Raw genomic sequence first — 18,967 nt, 5'->3', positions numbered from 1 at the left:
TATATAAGAGTTTGTGGTTCCGATAGATCTTATAATTATCTATAAAAAAAATAAATTTAAAAAATTATAATTGATCACTATATCAACTTCGTCAATATTTAATCTTTATTTACTATAATAATTTTTTTTATAATAATCAACTTAATTATATCATGAGAATTTTATTTTTTTACTCTCAAGAAGTGGAATCTGTTATCCTACCGGCTCCACATGTCAATTCTAAAATCATCCATAAAAATATAAATCAAGAAATTATAATTAATCAAAAAAGATATTATTTCAACTTAGTTAATATTCAATCTTTATTATTTTAATAAATTTGTTTCATCGTAATCACGTAGTTTAGGAAATTTTATTTGTGTACTGCACAGTGATCCTGATAAAGCGTTTATTATATATGATTAGAATAATAAAGTACAAAGGAACGGTCAAATCTAATAAATTGGTCAATAAAGAATATCAATAAATTAACTGACCAATAAAGAAATACTACGGCTGCAAACCCATTCTGTACCATGCCGCCCGTAAAAAGTTAATTGGATAATTACATAAACACGGTACACATTCGGTACCATGCGACCCGTAAAAAGTTAATTGGATAATTACATAAAAACGATACCTACAGACACACGTGGCAAAATTTAAATTACAATTAATTGTAGGTAATTTTGTTTGAATAAAAATCATTTTTTTACGTAGCTTTTTAAATTTGTATATTGTGGATATTGACAACAGGCGTAGATTGGTTTGAGGTCTCTGCTTCTACTTTAGGGCGTGGGCGTGGGCGTGGGCGTGGGCGTGGACTAAGGATTAGATCCCTAATAAGAAGATTCCAGTCAACAGCTTCTTCGTCCTGTTCAGTACAGCGGCGGTAGGGTTTATAGATAGAGGAGGAGGAGGAGGAGATTGGCTACGGATTCGGAAGAGGTAGTTCTTTGTGTACGAGTTTTTGCCATTGCCAATTCTATTAATTATTTTGGGAAAATTTGAAGTTTTTGTTCCATGGATCAATCAGTTTTTATTTTGGATTCGTTTGTCGGATGAATCGTTTTGTGTTTGGCTTTTTTTTCCTTTTTTTTTTTTTTTTTGATTTTGCTGCGGCTTCATTGTTTCATTTAGCCCGTAAGATGGCGCGGAAAGTTGAAGCATCGCGGGCGTCCACTTCCAGTGAGCCATCGGATTCCAGTGATCATGTTGGACAGCCTACTAGATCAGCATTTCTCTGGGTTGCCTTGTTTGTGCTCTTCCTGAATAGTTCTTGGGCTGTTTACCATATCCAATTTGAGAGTCTACCTTCACCTCTCACCGCCGACCAAGCAGGCAAGCGTGGGTTCTCTGAAATTTCGGCTTTACGGCATGTCAAGAGTTTGACAGGATTTGGTCCTCATCCCGTCGGTTCGGATGCGCTCGAGCTTGCAGTACAGGTTCTTTCTTTTATCATGTATAACTTAATGTTGTAGTGGCATAGTCTGAACCCTATTTATAATGTCTTCTCTCAGTCTTTGTGTCAGCACAATGTTGTAATTCTTTTTTTTAATAAAAAACTTAAGTTGATCAATTATTTAAACCTTAGTTTGTACATTTATTAATTTACTCTGTTCTCCAGATGAACAACAACTGGTAACTACGGATACATAGAAGTGTGTTGTTATGGTTGAACACAATTTACTTTCTGAAAATGGACTACAGCGTGATTTGCTGGAATATGTGGTTTTCTCAACGATGTTTGTTCTGTCTCACTTTGATTAGACTTAAATTGTAACTAGATTCTATCAAAAAGTTAGATGGGATCCAACACTATTCTAATGATGTATACACCTTTTGTTTTTGTATATAAAAATGCAGTAAGATGGTGTTAGACTAGAAGTTGTAGTGGATGCCTTTGCTTATCAGACCGAGCTTCTCACTCTTCTGCACCATTTGTTCCAAGTAATGTCAGATTAATTAGAGGCAAAAACTAATCCCGTCAATTTACAAAAGAATCTTTTAAATATTCCTTAGTAGGCTAAACTACAGTTTCTTGTCACAAATGCTCTTTTCTAATTCTGAAATTGTCCATGGTGTGTAAACTTGGAGTAGGCATGGTATAGTGTAGGCCAGAGACCCAGTTTTGGTTGGTGTTGGCTCAAAATTTGAGAAAACATCCTGACTCCAACCTTGTATGTTTAGTCTCATTTGAAATTGGCCTTTTCAAAGTCACGGTGTTATTGATTTTGAATGAATATGTGCTTGTTCTATTCTTGCATACAAGATCAGTTACAACATTGGGAAAATAGGAATACAATTTCAAAAAGTCAATAAATTTCATATCCACTAGGACAACTATCAAGAAACTAATCTACATATTCTCTTAGAGTTTGGTAATTAGAGATGTGCTATCTACAGTTTGGTAATTGGTTTTTTTGGTCCTCGTGATGTGCTACTTAGAGATGTCCATCTACAGTTTGGTAATTGTTTTTTAGTCCTTGTGATGTGCTACTTACTGGACAGTTGCAGTAGGGTTTCTTGCTGTTCTATTGGCTTTCATTTGTGTGGTAGTTTGGTGTTCTCTTGTACAATTGAGAGGCTATATTTCTGTGAAAATGATATCGTACATGTTTGACCTTACAATACTCTTCTATAGTATGTATTTGCAGAAGCAGAGAAGATTAAGAAGACAGCTCATTGGGAGGTTGATGTTCAAGTGGATTTGTTTCATTCAGAGACTGCTGCAAATCGTCTTCCCAAGGGGCTCTTCAAGGGAAAAACACTTATATATTCAGATCTGAAGCATGTAGTCCTCAGAATCTTGCCTAAATACCTGCCCGAAGTTGAAGAAAATGCTATTCTGGTTTCTTCGCATATTGATACTGTTTTCTCATCGTATGTTTGTCATCTCTTTTAATTTTGGCAGCTTTAGGTCACCTATCATGGCTTTTGGTTGATTGTTAGAATAATTAATGAATTGATGGAGTGCAAGTGAAGAAACTTGTGTCAGATTTAGTGTTGTTGCACTAGTTTCTTTTCAAGATATATTTCACTCTCAAACAACAATTATTATCTTTAAACAACCATCACTGCAAACTATAGCTAATTGTATGTTTTTTCATAGGTATATATATATGTATGCATATAGTGCAATTTGTTTGTGCTACATCACTATTATTTTTTCTTCAGTGTAAAATTTTCAATGCTCAATGAGTGAATTTGGAAATTTTCACTATTCTGATTGTATGACATACCTCTTTTATTTATTTATATTATTGTAACTGTGTAAAAACTGTTTTTACCTTTTTTCAAATGCATAAATCATAGTGATTTGAATACTGAAATGCAATTTAATCTATCAAAACTCTAGGTCACTTTTGAAAATGTGCTTTGGCTTAAATTACTTTCTTCAATGCATAATTTTTTTTGTTCTGTTCTTTAGTGCATATTTGAAGCTGGGTTACAACCACCCTATGACAACACTAGATAATGACTTCTTTTTTATACTTTCCTTTTTTGATTTCTTCTAATTTTACATGCAATGGACAGTGTCATAATAACAATATAATGATTGGACTCTTCACTAACAGTTAGATTTTGGGAGAATTTTTTTTTTTGCCAAATCCTAAATCTAAACATTGTAACCACTTGTTATTGGTTTGGATGTTGGCTTGGCACTTTGTTATTTGTTTGTTATATTTCCTTTTTTAATTGCCTGTCAGTGGCCTATTCATAGAAAATCTTCATGCCTTGGCCTTGTGCTTTCTTGTACTTTCATCAAAATGCAAATTTGGTCAGGCTTGGTTGTGAAAGGGATGATAAATTTCATGTCTATATATTGGATGATTTACTTTACAAGTGGATACCCAATCAAATATAATCACTTTAATTTTGTTTGTTTATTACTTAGTCTTTACTTCTTATGTAATTGATGTTTGTCATGGCAAAGTATGCTGGAAGAAGGCATAAATCTTATGTTCGATCTTAGTAAACTTAGTCTTTACTTCCTATGTCTTTGCCAGTTATTGGCATGTTGAAACTATCTTGATACTATCATTTATTGCTCTAGTTTTGATTTATGAATGATTTTTGCAATCTATCTGTAGCTTGTTTTTTTATTGTTTCCTTGAATTAAATCTTGTAACCTTTAAGTTTCCCCCGTCTAACTCATTGATATTTGATAGATCCATGTATTTGATGCAATTTCATTAAAGCGGTATCATGTCTTTCTTTTTCTTATCCAGGCAAGGAGCTGGCGACTGCAGCTCATGTGTGGGAGTCATGTTAGAACTTGCTCGTGGAATGTCTCAATGGGCTCATGGTTTTAAGAGTAGTGTCATCTTTCTGTTTAATACTGGTGAGGAAGAGGGTCTTAATGGCGCTCACAGTTTCATAACACAGGTACAGATTGTAGTATCATACAGATTTAGACTTTAAGACAATTTCAATATCAGTTGCAAAATTATCGTAAATTATCCCATAACTGACTTGATAGTTGATGTGTGTGTGTGTGTGTTTTATCATAAAGCAACTTCAATCTTCTTGAGTGATTATTCTTGTATTTTTTCACTTGATTTATTATGTCATATTAAAACATTATGTATCATTCATCTTGCAGCATCCATGGAGAAGCACTATCAGATTTGTAATAGATCTTGAAGCTATGGGTATTGGTGGAAAGTCCAGTATTTTTCAGGTTATTTACTTCCATCTGAATGATCTGTATTGTGCCATTATTAGTTAAGAGTGTAGTTTCTGTCCATGATTGATTTAAGGAATCTAAGCTTATATTACTTCCTTTAGTTTTCTGGTTCTATTGTTCTCAGCCAACAAAGGGATCTACTTTTCATTCTCCTTCATAACTTGGTATATGTTCAGATATTAACTGAGTTAAACGTTCAACCATGAATAGGCTGGTTCGGTACCATGGGCTATTGAAACCTTTGCAAGGGTCTCAAAATATCCATCTGGTTTAGTCATTGCTCAGGTTAGTATTTTATTTTTCTCAAAATAAAACTGTTTTCTTTTTCTTGCTTGTATCTGTCCTTGAATTTTTGATTTTTCATATGTTTATGCAATCTATATGCAAAAAAAAACTATTTCTCCATGGATCTCATCATTGTTTTTTCAGTTTTGAATTAATGGTAAGAGTGTGCTTTAACTGTGAGCAAATGCTGGTCTTCTGTAACTAAAGCTGTCAAGCTAAATCTGTTTTCTGGCATTGCTCTATGCCTCTATCTAATCACTTCCTTTTTATGTAGACATAAGAAATCAGAATGTTTTTTGTGCTTTCATGGAATTAATGCGACAATTGGAAACTTAATAGGAGTCCTGAGGAAAATATTCTAACACTTTATATTATAACCTTGAACGTATAACATAAAGCTATTACGATAAATGTACTAATAGTTACATGGAAAACTTCAGTCCAATATGGTAATTTAAGCATGTCATTGCTGGTTGTTATATAATCGTATGTTTTTTCTGCTTAAGTTGTCTTTTGTGCGGTCCTTTTTATGCAGTATGTGATATCGTAGTTGCTCAAAATTAATGGAGTTAATTTTATCATGCAGGATCTCTTTCATTCTGGTGCAATTCAATCTGCAACAGATTTCCAGGTTTATGAAGAAGTTGGTGGTCTTTCTGGACTTGATTTTGCATATACAGATGCTACTGCAGTGTATCATACCAAGGTTCCTTCATACTTGAGATTTAAGCTCACCAAATAGCACAGTTTATTTTTCTCATTGCTTTGCACTTGATGTAATGTGGGTTTACATCAACTATCAGCTTTGTTTTTCTAACCCCTTTTACTTCGGTATTAGGTGAATGAGCATAAAGTTCAATGGTGGCACAACCAACCTCAAGTAGTTAGGACTAACATGCTTTGTTGTAATATTTGTTGAGTTTCCAACTTTTCATATTATTTGCTTGTTTCATCTCACTCACATTATGCAGCAGATTGCTTATAATGTGTTTAACTGGTGAACCTTATTGAATGACCATGTTTTTCAATCGAGAACAAACATAGTTACTAAAACTCTTAAGTTGTAGATTTTAGAAGATTAGGTCATGGTGTTTCCATCCTTGATTGTGGTGAGGGAGGGAAACTTTTGGATTTCTCTTTCCTTAGAAGGTAGGCGCTTCCAATTTTCTTTGCAGAAAACTCTTGGGAGGAGTTAATGTTATTCGCACCCAATTTATCCTTAAACTTCCAATGACAAAAATTTGCTCTCAGTAATGGCCATTAATAATTGAAAATAGTGAGTAGTTAGTACAGTCATTGAGCCATTGACTTTGGCCAATCCAACAAGTACTAGTGAAGGTTGTGGATTTACTTAAGATGATTTTATCAGTACTTGGTAAGCCTGTAAGAAGAAGTTTGAGTTAGTTTGGAGTTATGCTATTTTCAGCCTCCTCTTCATCTCAAACTTTATTCAAAAAAATGATAATCCCAGTAGCCACATCTCTGGGGGTGATCGGCCCGGTCCCACGGAAGTTTCCCACCGACCACCAGGGTAAATCGGGAAGCGCATACGGCGGCCAATCCAGATGCCCAGCATCCTTTGATTGCGTTCCCCATTTGGAGGAAAATTCCTGCAAATACGCTGTAGCTAGGGATCGAACCGCGGGTCCCTGAGTTACAATCCGGATGTCCTATCGTTGCACCATTGCCCCGGGGACATCTCAAACTTTATTCAAGAAACAACAAATAGTTGTACATATAGTTTAGTTGGTCCTTATTGTTTCTTTTATTAGCTTGTTGACTAGTCAGTTGACAAACTATTTTAAACCTGGTCCACCTTAGTTCATCCCCTAAATCCCAATAGATGAGGTGGGTAATGGGTGAGGCCCTTGTTTTGTACTTTGTATGTATCTGAAAGACTGAAACTGATTTCCCTGATATTGCAGATCGTGTTGATCCGCCTGGATCTTCTTTTTTAAGTGTCACAACTGTCTCAAAGATGAGTGCAAATGCTTGGTCAGGGATAGGCTAGGGTTTGAAATTTTGTCTTAACTTTGAAAGATTGAAATTATCATTTTGATGAAGGACCTGTCTGGAACTGCTCAGCAAAATTTCAGGCAGTCCATTGAACCTTGTTTTTTGTGCATACAAGTGATATAGAAAAGTAACACATTTTAACCCCACAGATTAAATTGGTGATGAATCTTGTTGTGAACACAGGTTCATTTAGTCAGTATCTCATGTGGGCAGTTTATTTGGTGAAATGTATTCTGACCACAAATTTGTAGAATACTATAAATCTTTTCTAAATATATCCTATTATATAATTAATACTAATCAAGACCATGAGATAGGATTGCAGCATTTTAGTTTTACATTAATAACAAAGCTGTTAGATTGGATTATAGAAAGTTAGTTTGTGTTATATAAAACCTTTTCAGGAAATATTTATTCAATCAACAAGCAATGAAGTTCTTTGATGACGTGTTATATGTGTATTCTAAACTTTAATTTTTGCCTATTAGGATCTGTCACATAAAAAATCTTTAATATTTTCAGCTTGATTATGTTAAGCTCCTCATTTGCATTGAAATGGTTAATGCAGAATGACAAATTGAAGCTTTTGAAACCAGGATCTCTTCAGCATCTTGGAGACAACATGCTGGCATTTCTTATCCATTCTGCCGCATTAAACAATCTTCAGAAAGAAATGGAAGTAAAAACAGAGAATATTGGGCAAAGTAAAGCCATCTTTTTTGACATCCTGGTATTATAGATTTGTCATTTTTTAGCTTCCAGTATATTCTTCCACTGTGATTTTTCTAGCATTTCTCATAGTTGTATGTTACTTTTTAATCAAATACAAAGGTGCTGTCAGTGATGAAATCTTGCATGATTAAGTTTGAAATTATGAATCCTGCTCAGGGATTAAAATACCTAGCCGAACCGCTCGATACGCTCGAAATTTACCGTTCCGCCGATGGATCGGCATAGCACCGGCACCGCGATTCCGACGGGGAAACACTGCCGGAGGCATCGCTCGGCCGCGGCGACGCCTCCGGAGGCGTTGCGCGACCTCGGCGATGCCACCGGAGGCGGCGCCCGGGGCCGGCGACGCTACTGGAGGCGCCGCCCGGGACCGGTGACGCCTCCGTGCGCGGGCCCCGAGCGGGCCGTGCGCGATCGCGTTTTTTGTTTTTTTTATTTTTTAATTTAGAGTTTAATTAAATTTTAATAATTAATTCCTAGCTATAGTTCGGGATAATTTAAATAGGCTTTAATAAAATCCATAAAATTAACTTATTATTTTTAAAAAATATTTTATTTTTTATTTTTAAATATTTAGATTAAATTTTTTATTTTAGTTAATATATTTTGAGAAATGATATGCAACATGAAAAAATGCAGCATGAAATCAACATGACACACTCAACTACATGGCTGTGGATCCCACTGCATAGATGTGGGACCTACTGCATGCAGTGTGTCATGTTAATTTCATGCTATATTTTTTCATGTTGCATATCATTGCTCATATATTTTATATTTTAAAAATATCGAAACTATATCGGCACGATACGATAAGGTACCGAAACTGTATTGTTCCGGTTCGGGATCAAAACCTCGGCACGGCTCGATATTTTAAACCTTGATCCTGCTTACAATATTGTGTTGCATTTTTTCTCCGTTGATTCAAGTTTTCAAGGCACTCTCGACAGGTTAACATAAAGGAATCCAAATATCCATTAAATGACCAGGAAAAAGATAAACCTATGATAGAGTTTTTGTTTTCTTTCAGTTACTCTTTCCCCCCTCTACGAAACTTGATTAAATTGTTTAATTACTGAATATTTATGCAGGGTACGTACATGATTGCCTATCCACAACGTCTTGCGACAATGCTGTGTAACTCGGTGATAATGCAGTCTCTCCTTATTTGGACTACATCACTTCTCATGGGCGGTTATCATGGTGCTGTGACATTTGGATTATCATGTTTGAGCATTTTGCTCATGTGGATCGGTTCAATAAGCTTGACAATCTTGGTTGCCATTCTAATACCATGTATTTCTACATCCCCTGTACCTTATATTGCAAACCCGTGGTTAGTGATTGGCTTATTTGGTGCACCTGCCATGCTTGGGGCATTAGCTGGTCAACATCTGGGCTTTCTTTTCATCATCAAATATTTAAGAGACGTTTTTTCTAAGAGAGTGCCAATATTACCATCACAGACTCTAGAAAATGTAATTAGGCTGGAGGCTGAAAGATGGCTTTTCAAATCTGGTTTTATTCAGTGGCTTATTCTTCTCATAGTCAGCAACTACTTCAAGGCTGGCAGTTCATATGTTGCCCTTGTTTGGTTGGTCACACCAGCTTTTGCTTGTAAGTTTCAGAACTCTTATCCAACATATTTGCTAAACGTATAACCATTATATTTTGCTGTTTCTGTTGCAGATGGTCTAATGGAAGCAACACTGACCCCATCACGGTTTCCAAAGCAGCTTAAAACTACAACACTAATTCTGAGTCTATCACTACCTATTTTGCTCTCTTCTGGTACACTAATTCGGGCTGTTGGCACAATAATTGGCATTCTTGTCCGATCTGAAAGGTAAAATTTCCATTTCCATTTTACATATTGGTGTAGAAGAAAATAATTGATCAATTTGTTTATTTATGTTTCAAATAATTTCATCTGGATATTGTGTGATTCCTGGATTATTTTGTTTTTCAGAGGGTAACTTAAAAATTGCAACATCTATTTCTGTGTTTCTTTTATATTACTGTGAGCCTGTCTTTTGTATAAACAGTCTAAATTGACATGCAGGAACCCTGGTGCCAGACCCGAATGGCTTGGGAGTCTTGTAGTTGCTGTATTAGTTTCTGCAATTGTTTGTCTTACACTAGTTTACCTCCTTTCATACATTCATCTTTCAGGTATCTTTTTTTCTTCTAATTATCTAACTATTAGCCTAGTTCCATTTTTCTACTGAGCTTCCAGTTCTGCATGGTATGCCATATTTTGTTTGTTATCCTTTTAAGACATACATTCTCTTAAATTGTAAGACAATTAATATTAAGTAGTTAAAACACACTAACACATACTTCATCAAGGAAAGAAAAGTTTGAGGAAAGAGGATGAGGAGTTGGAAGTGCAATTTTCATGCTCAACTGAGCATCTATACTAAAATTCAGCAAAGTTTTAGAAAGCCAAAAGAAAAAATATTTAATGTAGATAAACCTTAATTTCAAAGCTTACATACTAAAGCTCTTGATAATTAAAAATCTACATCTCATAACATCAGCCATTTTTTTCAAATTGTAAAAATTATCTGTAACAGATTATATTTTATATCCCCTACTACAATCATCTAAAAGTCCATCAAATAACAATAAACAAAACAAAGAACAAACAAGTCATCTCTAATCCATCCATCCATCTGGATCCATTTTGTCAATTCCTACTTCTACAGTGTTCAGTAAACTTCCTAAGAGTCAAAGTAGGTAGCATTAACAACCCAAAACTAAATAATCCCCACATATGTGTTGAATCTAATCATGATACAGCTTGTAAATTCACCTTCAGGTAGTGATAGATTCAATTCCAGCTTCAGCACATCTGAGAAACTGAAGAATACCTTGCTATTTCTCAAATGCATCTTCTTCCTTCAGCATCCTTCATGGATACTATAAATTCTTTCTCTCCTCCGTATTATACAACTGTTGGAGCAGTATTACTCTTTAGCTATGGTAATTTTATTTTACTCTCTGTAGGAAAAATAATATGAACAAGTTGATTCTATACTTTGCTTGTTTGTATAAAGTTAAATATTCTTGGGCTTCTTTTGAGCTGCAAGTGATATATGATGGTCATAAAAGTCATCTTTTATGTCAACCGTGATAGTATGTGAACAACATCCCAACCTTTTATTCATTTTCTAGAATCATATTTGGCAAAATCAGAATCAAATTCCAATTGAAGGGATAATAACATGTATAAATAGGATTCAACATAGAAACCCTAGACCTAAAATATCAGTGCGGGCTAAGCCCATTATTGACTATACCAGTAACTCTGAACCTAATCCCTCTAACAGAAGCTATGTCAAGCCAATGAAAATAGTAGTGATGGACACCTACATATGAAGGTCAATTTGCAGGTTGCTCCAGGAGATTTTCTTATTGCGTAGCATGCACAGGTGATTTTTCAATTTTTGCTGCTAGGGGCATTCATATCCTTTGATTTTGGCCAATTTGGAGAGATTTTATCAACACTTACTCAATTGATGTCATGCACAACAATAGCATATTTATCAAACATTTGGAAACTAAAGGTTTTAATTTAATAGAACATGAAATAACATTTTAGTAACTAGAAAAGAATTGAAAGACTAGTTAAGATAATAAACATATAAGAGTTTTAGACATTGGATCTATTATTCAACTTTTAGACATTTTGTATTTATTATTCAACAAGGAAATACCAATAGTTGAAATGGAAAGGAGCTTCAAGAGTCGTCATCATGTACCCCTTTGATCAAAAGGAAAAAATTATAAGAAATTAAAGTTTAAGATGGATGTGTTAAATTATTAGAGAGGATAAAAGCTATGAGAGCAATTAGGTATAGCTTCAAATATTAAAATTAGGATCATGTTCAAAAGCGACAGGGAAATTCTATAGTTAGAAGAGCTAAATTAATTAAAAAGGAAGGTGTAGAGGGTATAGGAAAACCAAAAAAATAGTTAACATAATAAAAAGTAATTTAACAAATTTGAATACTATTAATAAAATAGTCTTGAATAAAGCTCAAGGGAGGGATAAAATTCATGTACATCAAATAAGACTTACCAAATAAATTTCTTTTTGTTGGTTCCATGCTTATTCTGTCAAACATACCTTGAATCAAGAGGATTATCTGTAGGTGCAAAAAGACCAGTGATCATTTCAATTCTTATGCTTCTCGCTCTTGCATTGGCTGCTGTAATTACTGGCCTCTTTCCAACATTTACAGAAGACTTTTCTCGGGCTGTAAATGTAAGTTACATTTTGTGTGTTATTCTTTTTGTCTTTATTATGGATTTTGTTATTATATCATACTAAACCACAGAATTTTGTATAATAACTCAAACTCTTAGTGGCAGTAGATAACTTCATACATTTGTTTCGAACATAGAACTGATGCTTTCTGCAACAACCACATTAATATGGAGACATATGAAACTGATTCATAGCAGTGACAGAGAGCACTAGGCTAGTAGCCATACTGCATAATGTCAAATATGAATTGAGGTAAGGATGGACCATTAGTTTGATTCAACTGAACGGTCAATAAGTTTGAAGACAAGCAACACATTACACGTCCCTGGTTCTTGTCACCTCCTTTGTTAATAGAATCAATGTTTGGTTGAGCACTTTAAACAGAGTATAGTCTTCTGTTTTTCCTGGCAAAATCAATTTAATTGTATATTTGCCTTTTGGATCTAACAGCTATTTGGTATACTCTGGTGTGATACAAAGATGAACTTAAATGCATCCACATTTATGTTATTAGCACCACATTATGACATCATGAATGAACCTTTTTTCTTGTGCTGCCCTTTCCGAGCCTTGCCTCAGTAGGAGTCTAGTACACAATTTGACTACTATAGGCATCACAAGGCCATATTTTGGATCAAATTTTTGAGGCATCCATTTTTAATTGTATATTAAGATTTTACTGCCTTTATTTCAGGCAATAGATAAAATTTTACAGGTTAAATTATAACAGATGCTTCCTTAACTATGCAATTTTATGATCATGTGGCATCTGCTAATTTCCAGTATGTATCATAGGTTGTGCACGTAGTGGAGACAAAAGGAAACTCTGATGAAAATCAAGATGCATCATCCTTCATTTCATTATTCTCTTCTACTCCTGGAAAGCTGCTTGAAGAAGCAAAGAATTTAAAGGATGAAGAATTCACTTGTGGATGGAATAAGACGGTTGATTATGTTTCTTTTACTGTTAAATATGGCTGCTGGAGTTCCAAAGATTCTAGAATTGGATGGAGTAATTCAGACATCCCCATAGTCCATGTTGAACATGATTCTAGGACGACAAATGTTAGAAAAACTAAAGTATTTATTGACACTAAAACTTCAAAACGTTGGTCACTTGCTATCAATAGAGAAGCAATCAGAGACTTCACATTTGAAGGTAGGAATGATTATAATCAGCTAGTAATTTGGATTGACTTTTCTTCTAGTGGTAGAATAGTTGATACTAAATTATTTGAATCCAAATAAACACTATTTATACTGCAATTAGATTACTAAGATAAATATATGGTTACCATGATCAACACAAAGTTCTTTACATGAATCTACTTCTGTTCCCTCAATGAAAAGGAATGTTGAAAGAAAACTCTGCATGCTTGTCAACTTTGTTCTTTGTAAAAGAATGCTTGACAAAAATTGTTTTGCATCTAACTGCTGCTTGTGTACATGGACAGCGGGCTTGCAAGAATTGGTACCCGTCGGCAGCAAGAGCGAGGTTGATGGATGGCATTTTATTCAGTATTCAGGTGGAAAAAATGCTCCCACTAAATTCAGTTTGAACCTTTATTGGTTAGACAACACCACACATTCATCACAAGGAGCTGATAAACCTGGAGGCTCCCCTCTCTTACTGAAGCTAAGGACAGATTTGGACATAGTCACACCAGCAGTTGAGAGGGTTCTTGAGAAGCTCCCGCCTTGGTGTTCTCTGTTCGGTAAATCCACCTCGCCGTACACATTATCTTTCTTAACCACTCTCCCAGTTGATTTCTAGATACTCTCTCTCTCTCTCTCTCTCTCTCTCTCTAGTAGTAGAACAATCTTGCTTTCAGAAGTTGGATGTATTCTGTACAAGATGTTATTTAAAACAATGTGGGATGGTTTTGCCAGTATTGGTTCTTTAGAACATGACAAACTGTTGATTGGAAACAGATTGAAATGCTGATTATTTTTTGTAAATGCGGGAAGGGAATAATAATTGATGCTGCTGGAATTACCAGGGGTATCAATGACAATCTGACGTTTATATCTTATTAAACTGAAATAGTGGAATATTTGAAGTTGAGCGAGATGTCACATTTGTTTATTTTTGTTGCTGTCTTTTCCAAATTTTTTTCTCATCCAATTTGAGCTGTTCCGGTGTTGATTCTCGAAGGGGCTGATACCTCGCCAGTTTTGTGGAGCATGTAATATAATTTTTCTGTTGTCACGTTGAGTTAATTTTAAATATTTTATAGCATATCTTCATTTGAATATCCAATGTTCCCATTATCTGATTGCTACAGTCGATCCAAAGAAATCTAGCTTGAGAAGCAAATTCAGGAGCAATGATTTCATGCTAATGGATTGTAATTAACAGCTAAAAATCAGATGGGGATCATCGATCTGATTACATTACTCATTTCTTCCAACTCAATGAAATAAAAATAACTGAATTGTATGATTATTTAACTAGCAATTATATGTTTTGATATTGCAAAAAATTATAAATATTTTCATATATTTATATTCATGAATAATTATTCCTTAAAAAAAAAAGATATTGTGCGAATAAAATAGTGTTTGAGTTAGGTTGATGGTCACAATGAGGTAATTAGATTGATCAAATTTAACAAAGACTAGTGATATTTTTTGAAGTACACAATTTGTATATTATCTACATTTACAAATCAAACTAGTGTTCATTGCCTAGGAAAAAGGAACTAATATATTCCTTGTTTGTTCATTCCGTGATTAAGAAACGCATCTCAGAGGGAATATATACCTCATTAATTCTTTTCTACCAAGTGCAAAAATTTTAAAATAGGAAAAGAATTGCCTTGATACGAGGTAAAAGCATGATGACATAATAAGATTCTTTATAGAACCAGGTATGCATTCGGGTGTCAATCTCTAGATGCTTATGTAGCAAGAATGCCGCTATGAACAATAAGGTGTGTTTTTCTTTAGGAGAAAAAAAAAACATATCAGAAACAACCACAAGGTGTTGTAGCTATTCCTCACGGTGCATGACGCTCAACGAACGATTGAATCAAAAGATTTACTATATCTGGAGCTTCATCCTAAGCAGAAGCAAAAAATCTCATTAAGGAAGATATTGACAACAAACTAGTAATAGTAATAGTTCACTGAACACTGAACCTGTGGGCAGTGGCCGACATCAGGAAGGACAACAAAATCTTCAACAGCTTTAAACTCGGCAAACTTTTGCCCGAGTTCGACAGGCTCCCATGGATCCTTATCGCCCCAAGCTATCAAAACTGGGCACTGAAAGAAACACAAAGGGAAAAGTTTGCAAACCCACTGATTTATCAATTATCAAAGACCAAAAATTCTCTAGTGCATCATGTCACTGACCTCAACTTTTGGAAGCAATTCTTCAGGTAGAGGACCACCTGAATAGCAGATAAACTCAAGGAATACTTCTGCGGCACCAGGATCAAGTCCTGGTTGCAAAATGAGCTGAACTAGTTCATCTGTCACAGCTGACGTGTCATGATAACACTGAAAGGAATCATATCAGAAGTCCAAGTAAACCCATAATCAAAATTGTCAAACATTATAAAAATATACAGTTATTCTTACCTCTATATGTTATAGAGAAAAAAAAAATGTTTTTTATACTTTTCAAACATTGTGCAGAGTCAATGTAGAACCATATAGCCGACTGGGATAAAGACTTTATTGTTGTTGTTGGATGCTTTTCAAACATTGTCAAGGAGCAAACACTAATTCAGTTGATGAGTCAATATGATTCTACATTGATGCTGCACAACTGAGGACGGTTAGAAGTTCTCTATTTTGTTATAAGTTTACATTCTGCTCTATCTAGTGATCTAGTGGAAAAGTGTAGTCTTGCTCCAAAAATGATGCCTTGAAATTACAAATACTTGCATTATATAAATAAGAAATTATCTAAATGGAAAATAACATAGAGACCATAAGAAACTGCATTCTTGCATGGATTTTAGTCTCCTGTTATCATCATCAAACATGTCTGTCTTAACTATTTGGATTTGAATTTGACTACATGAATCTTATCCCTTCATTATTCTCTTTTGCAGGCATTAATTTTACACCATTTGATGATATGAGTTAACCAATACACTGATCAGGATTTAAATTTTGAAAAACATATGTGCTCCTAAGTATTAAATAGGAATAGTACTGACAGAATAACATTTCTAAAGCAATTGTCTGGGTTCACTTTGACTATGATTGACAGTAATTTTCATTTTTCCTATATGTATGTTACTTTTCCTTTTATCAGTGAAAGACCACATGTTGCTATAGTAAACTTCAGATCTAGCTACGGCACATTACCGCTTCAAGTTGGTTATTTTCCAACCCCAAAAAATGAAGGTTTCAAGTTGAAGCCTCAATTTTGTAAACCATCCTATATGAAAATAAGCATGGTCCTAATAATAAATTTTCATAAGTTTAAGGCACAAAAAAACATCGTATTATTTATATTTGAAATTTTACCTGGAATAGAATACTTCTAACAGATTCTGGGGTGGCAATTGCTTTAAAGAAAAGCTTTCCAACAGCTGTGTTCCTGTGACAACAGAATTTGAAGTTTTGAGGGTGTTCATGCGAAAAATAATATTGCACAGAGGCACAAGTATCTACCTCAAGAAGCTCTGGAAGGATAGGATGAAAGGTCTTCCGTACCAAGGCTGTTTCTTTATGTGTAGCATTCTTAAGGAAATATTCAACAGGAAGATACCGTTGCAGATCTGAGGCTGCATAACTGCTGCCTGAAGGCCAACAACGCCTGTGAAGAAATAAACTATTTAGTGTTGGATCCTCATCAAATCCTTTTGATATAGGTAAATCATTGTAGTCGGATGGGAAACTATCTTGATACAATTTCACTCTTGTCGATACAATTTCATGTTCATGTTTACCTAATTCCTGAATGCCTAGGAATTTTTAGTAGAAATGAAGTTACAAGATGAAAGATTCTAAAACTCAATTGAGAAAACCTGAATGCCCATAAAAGGAAACATGAACTACAAACACCGAAAAACTGTTTACATTGGTTGGGAAAAAAGCATTGGAGGGTTTATTGTAGGAACTCCAGGAATCCTACAAAAAGATAACACAAAAGGAAAGTTTTGCATAAATAGAATGTAGAAACTTCTCAAAATTGAAAGAAGAGAATTATCTTTTCATCAAGCAGTGATACCATTAGAAAGTGACCAGGATTAATCATTACCAAGTTAAAGCTGCCAAAGATTAAAAAATTTATAGCCTCACCTCCAATAGAATTGCATATGAAGAATGCTTTCTCTCTGACAACATCAGCACAAAAATCATTTAGCTGATCTGCCCAAGTCTCAAATGTATAGAATGAACCTGTTCCAACTTCTCGTGGGTTTGGCTTATCAGAATAACCATAACCAATCAGATCAATAGAGTAAACCCTGTTGGATTTTGCAAGAACAGAAATATTTTTTCTCCAATGGTCACTGCAAAAGGAGACTGATATCAACAATTCTAGTAGGATATGTCGTGGTTCTCAACACCCTAGTTTCAGATAAGGGCTAAAGCTGTAGAAGTTTCCTTCTATCAGAAACTGAATTTACTAGGAATTATTTTAATGTTTAGGGTAGCTATCTCCAACATATAGAAGACAATCCACAGGCAATTTTGTTTTAACCAGAAACCTAGTGAAATAAAAGAAGAAAACAATTATGTAATTTTAAAGTAATCTAAGTATGCTCCAGTCAACACTCTAGTAGGCTCGCTAACCAATTTAGACGAATGTGATACCATATTCTTGTTCCTTCAGAAACATCAGAAAAAATGAATAGGGATCAACAAGGAAAAAATAGCAGACATTAAAGTGAATAAGGAGATATTCAATGCCGTCTAGCTGCCCCTATAAGAACAATTGCAAATGTGCACCTCTGAATTTAAATTTAGATCATAGAGGATTTGCAATTTAGAGGCTTCTGCAGATTAAACTCAAAAACCAAGTCAAATTCATAATGATTTATAGCGCATATGAATGCAAACAAATAAGATACCTGTCTGAGTTACAACATCGAGAACATGATAATTCAGATGCACAATAGTTTTGATATAAAGAATAGTACTTGATCACGCAACCAAGTCCTAAAGAAGCAATGCGCATACTAATATCAACCACTTAACATTGTCTGCAAGTAAAACCAAGATTGTATGGTGGCATACACCTGTTTGCCCCAAAACCATGAATTAGAACTAATGCTGGTCCTGCATTTCCTGATGACTGATAACGAATACGGTAACCTCGCCAATTCCATGTTCTGTAAAATAGAAGACATTTTTATAACATATTGGAGAAATAAACATTAAAACATGTTCTTGCAAGATTACCCCTACTGTTATATTCAAACAAGAAATTAATCATGAATGGTTTCTTGATTAAATAACAGAACCAACGCATTGTGGAATCCAAAGATGCTACCTGGTGGAAACTTCAGGTTCACCGGAGGTGGCAGGGGTAATCGCGGGATCGTGCGGTCTCTTATCTTCGCCGGTTTCTTGAGCCGAAACACTGAAGCACCGAATCCAGCGGCTCCGAATCGGATCGAAGCGACGGAAGGGAGAGCGTTTAGGCTCCAAGATAAGCTTCGGAAGGCCGCCGGGATCGAAAAAGACTCCTTGGTTCCGACGAGGGTGAGGAAGAAGAGGAGTACGCAGGATGGGAGCGGAGCCGAGGCTCGCCATGATCGATTCTAGGCTCGGATCTAAAAACAGAAGCTCGCTCTCGCCTTTGCTCGCCCGCTGTGCATTTCAGGGCGACGACGAACTGCCGAGTACACGGCGTGCGGAGAAGCACTCGTTAAAAAACACGCGTGACGGGATTTTTTGCGGGGCAAAATTTCATTTCACTGCAACATTTTACAGTATTATTCAAATAATCAGTGTCATTTTCAAAAATCATCAAAATATTCTAAGAATTTTCATTTGTATCATTTTACTCTTCGGTCACTAGTATC

At 35.0% G+C, this 18,967-nt stretch overlaps 2 protein-coding genes across 2 annotated transcripts; one reads left to right on the top strand and one right to left on the bottom strand.

Moving 5' to 3' along the window:
- Window positions 1-814: 814 nt before the first annotated feature.
- LOC141833044 (uncharacterized) lies at window positions 815-14,040 on the top strand. The gene is made up of 14 exons (XM_074720435.1): window positions 815-927; window positions 1,120-1,424; window positions 2,624-2,862; window positions 4,212-4,368; window positions 4,586-4,663; window positions 4,880-4,954; window positions 5,541-5,660; window positions 7,539-7,700; window positions 8,794-9,319; window positions 9,392-9,548; window positions 9,765-9,874; window positions 11,860-11,972; window positions 12,771-13,134; window positions 13,430-14,040. Exons 2-14 carry the CDS (start codon window positions 1,128-1,130, stop codon window positions 13,747-13,749), a joined length of 2,718 nt encoding a protein of 905 aa, XP_074576536.1. The 5' UTR covers window positions 815-927; window positions 1,120-1,127; the 3' UTR covers window positions 13,750-14,040.
- Window positions 14,041-14,816: 776 nt separating this feature from the next.
- Window positions 14,817-18,766, bottom strand: LOC141833045 (uncharacterized). The gene is made up of 8 exons (XM_074720436.1): window positions 18,433-18,766; window positions 18,179-18,271; window positions 17,238-17,449; window positions 16,608-16,752; window positions 16,461-16,533; window positions 15,333-15,479; window positions 15,117-15,242; window positions 14,817-15,037 (listed from the first exon to the last, which is right to left on the bottom strand). The coding sequence occupies exons 1-8, from the start codon at window positions 18,693-18,695 to the stop codon at window positions 14,975-14,977; spliced, it is 1,122 nt and encodes a 373-aa protein (XP_074576537.1). The 5' UTR covers window positions 18,696-18,766; the 3' UTR covers window positions 14,817-14,974.
- Window positions 18,767-18,967: the final 201 nt, after the last annotated feature.

This window comes from Curcuma longa, chromosome 8 (assembly GCF_044706935.1).
Source record: "Curcuma longa cultivar G26 ecotype Majalengka, Jawa Barat chromosome 8, ITB_CL_G26_1.1, whole genome shotgun sequence".
Taxonomy (NCBI): Eukaryota; Viridiplantae; Streptophyta; class Magnoliopsida; order Zingiberales; family Zingiberaceae; genus Curcuma; species Curcuma longa.
This window is presented reverse-complemented; position numbering and strand designations above follow the sequence as displayed.

Coding starts and splice junctions, on each gene's coding strand:
- LOC141833044 (XM_074720435.1), top strand. CDS start 1,128: ATGGCGCGGAAAGTTGAAGCATCGCGGGCGTCCACTTCCAGTGAGCCA. Junction 4,369..4,585: donor CTCACAGTTTCATAACACAG/GTACAGATTGTA, acceptor TTCATCTTGCAG/CATCCATGGAGAAGCACTAT. Junction 9,549..9,764: donor ATTCTTGTCCGATCTGAAAG/GTAAAATTTCCA, acceptor ATTGACATGCAG/GAACCCTGGTGCCAGACCCG.
- LOC141833045 (XM_074720436.1), bottom strand. CDS start 18,695: ATGGCGAGCCTCGGCTCCGCTCCCATCCTGCGTACTCCTCTTCTTCCT. Junction 16,534..16,607: donor TCCTTCCAGAGCTTCTTGAG/GTAGATACTTGT, acceptor CTGTTGTCACAG/GAACACAGCTGTTGGAAAGC. Junction 15,038..15,116: donor ATGTCGGCCACTGCCCACAG/GTTCAGTGTTCA, acceptor GCTTCTGCTTAG/GATGAAGCTCCAGATATAGT.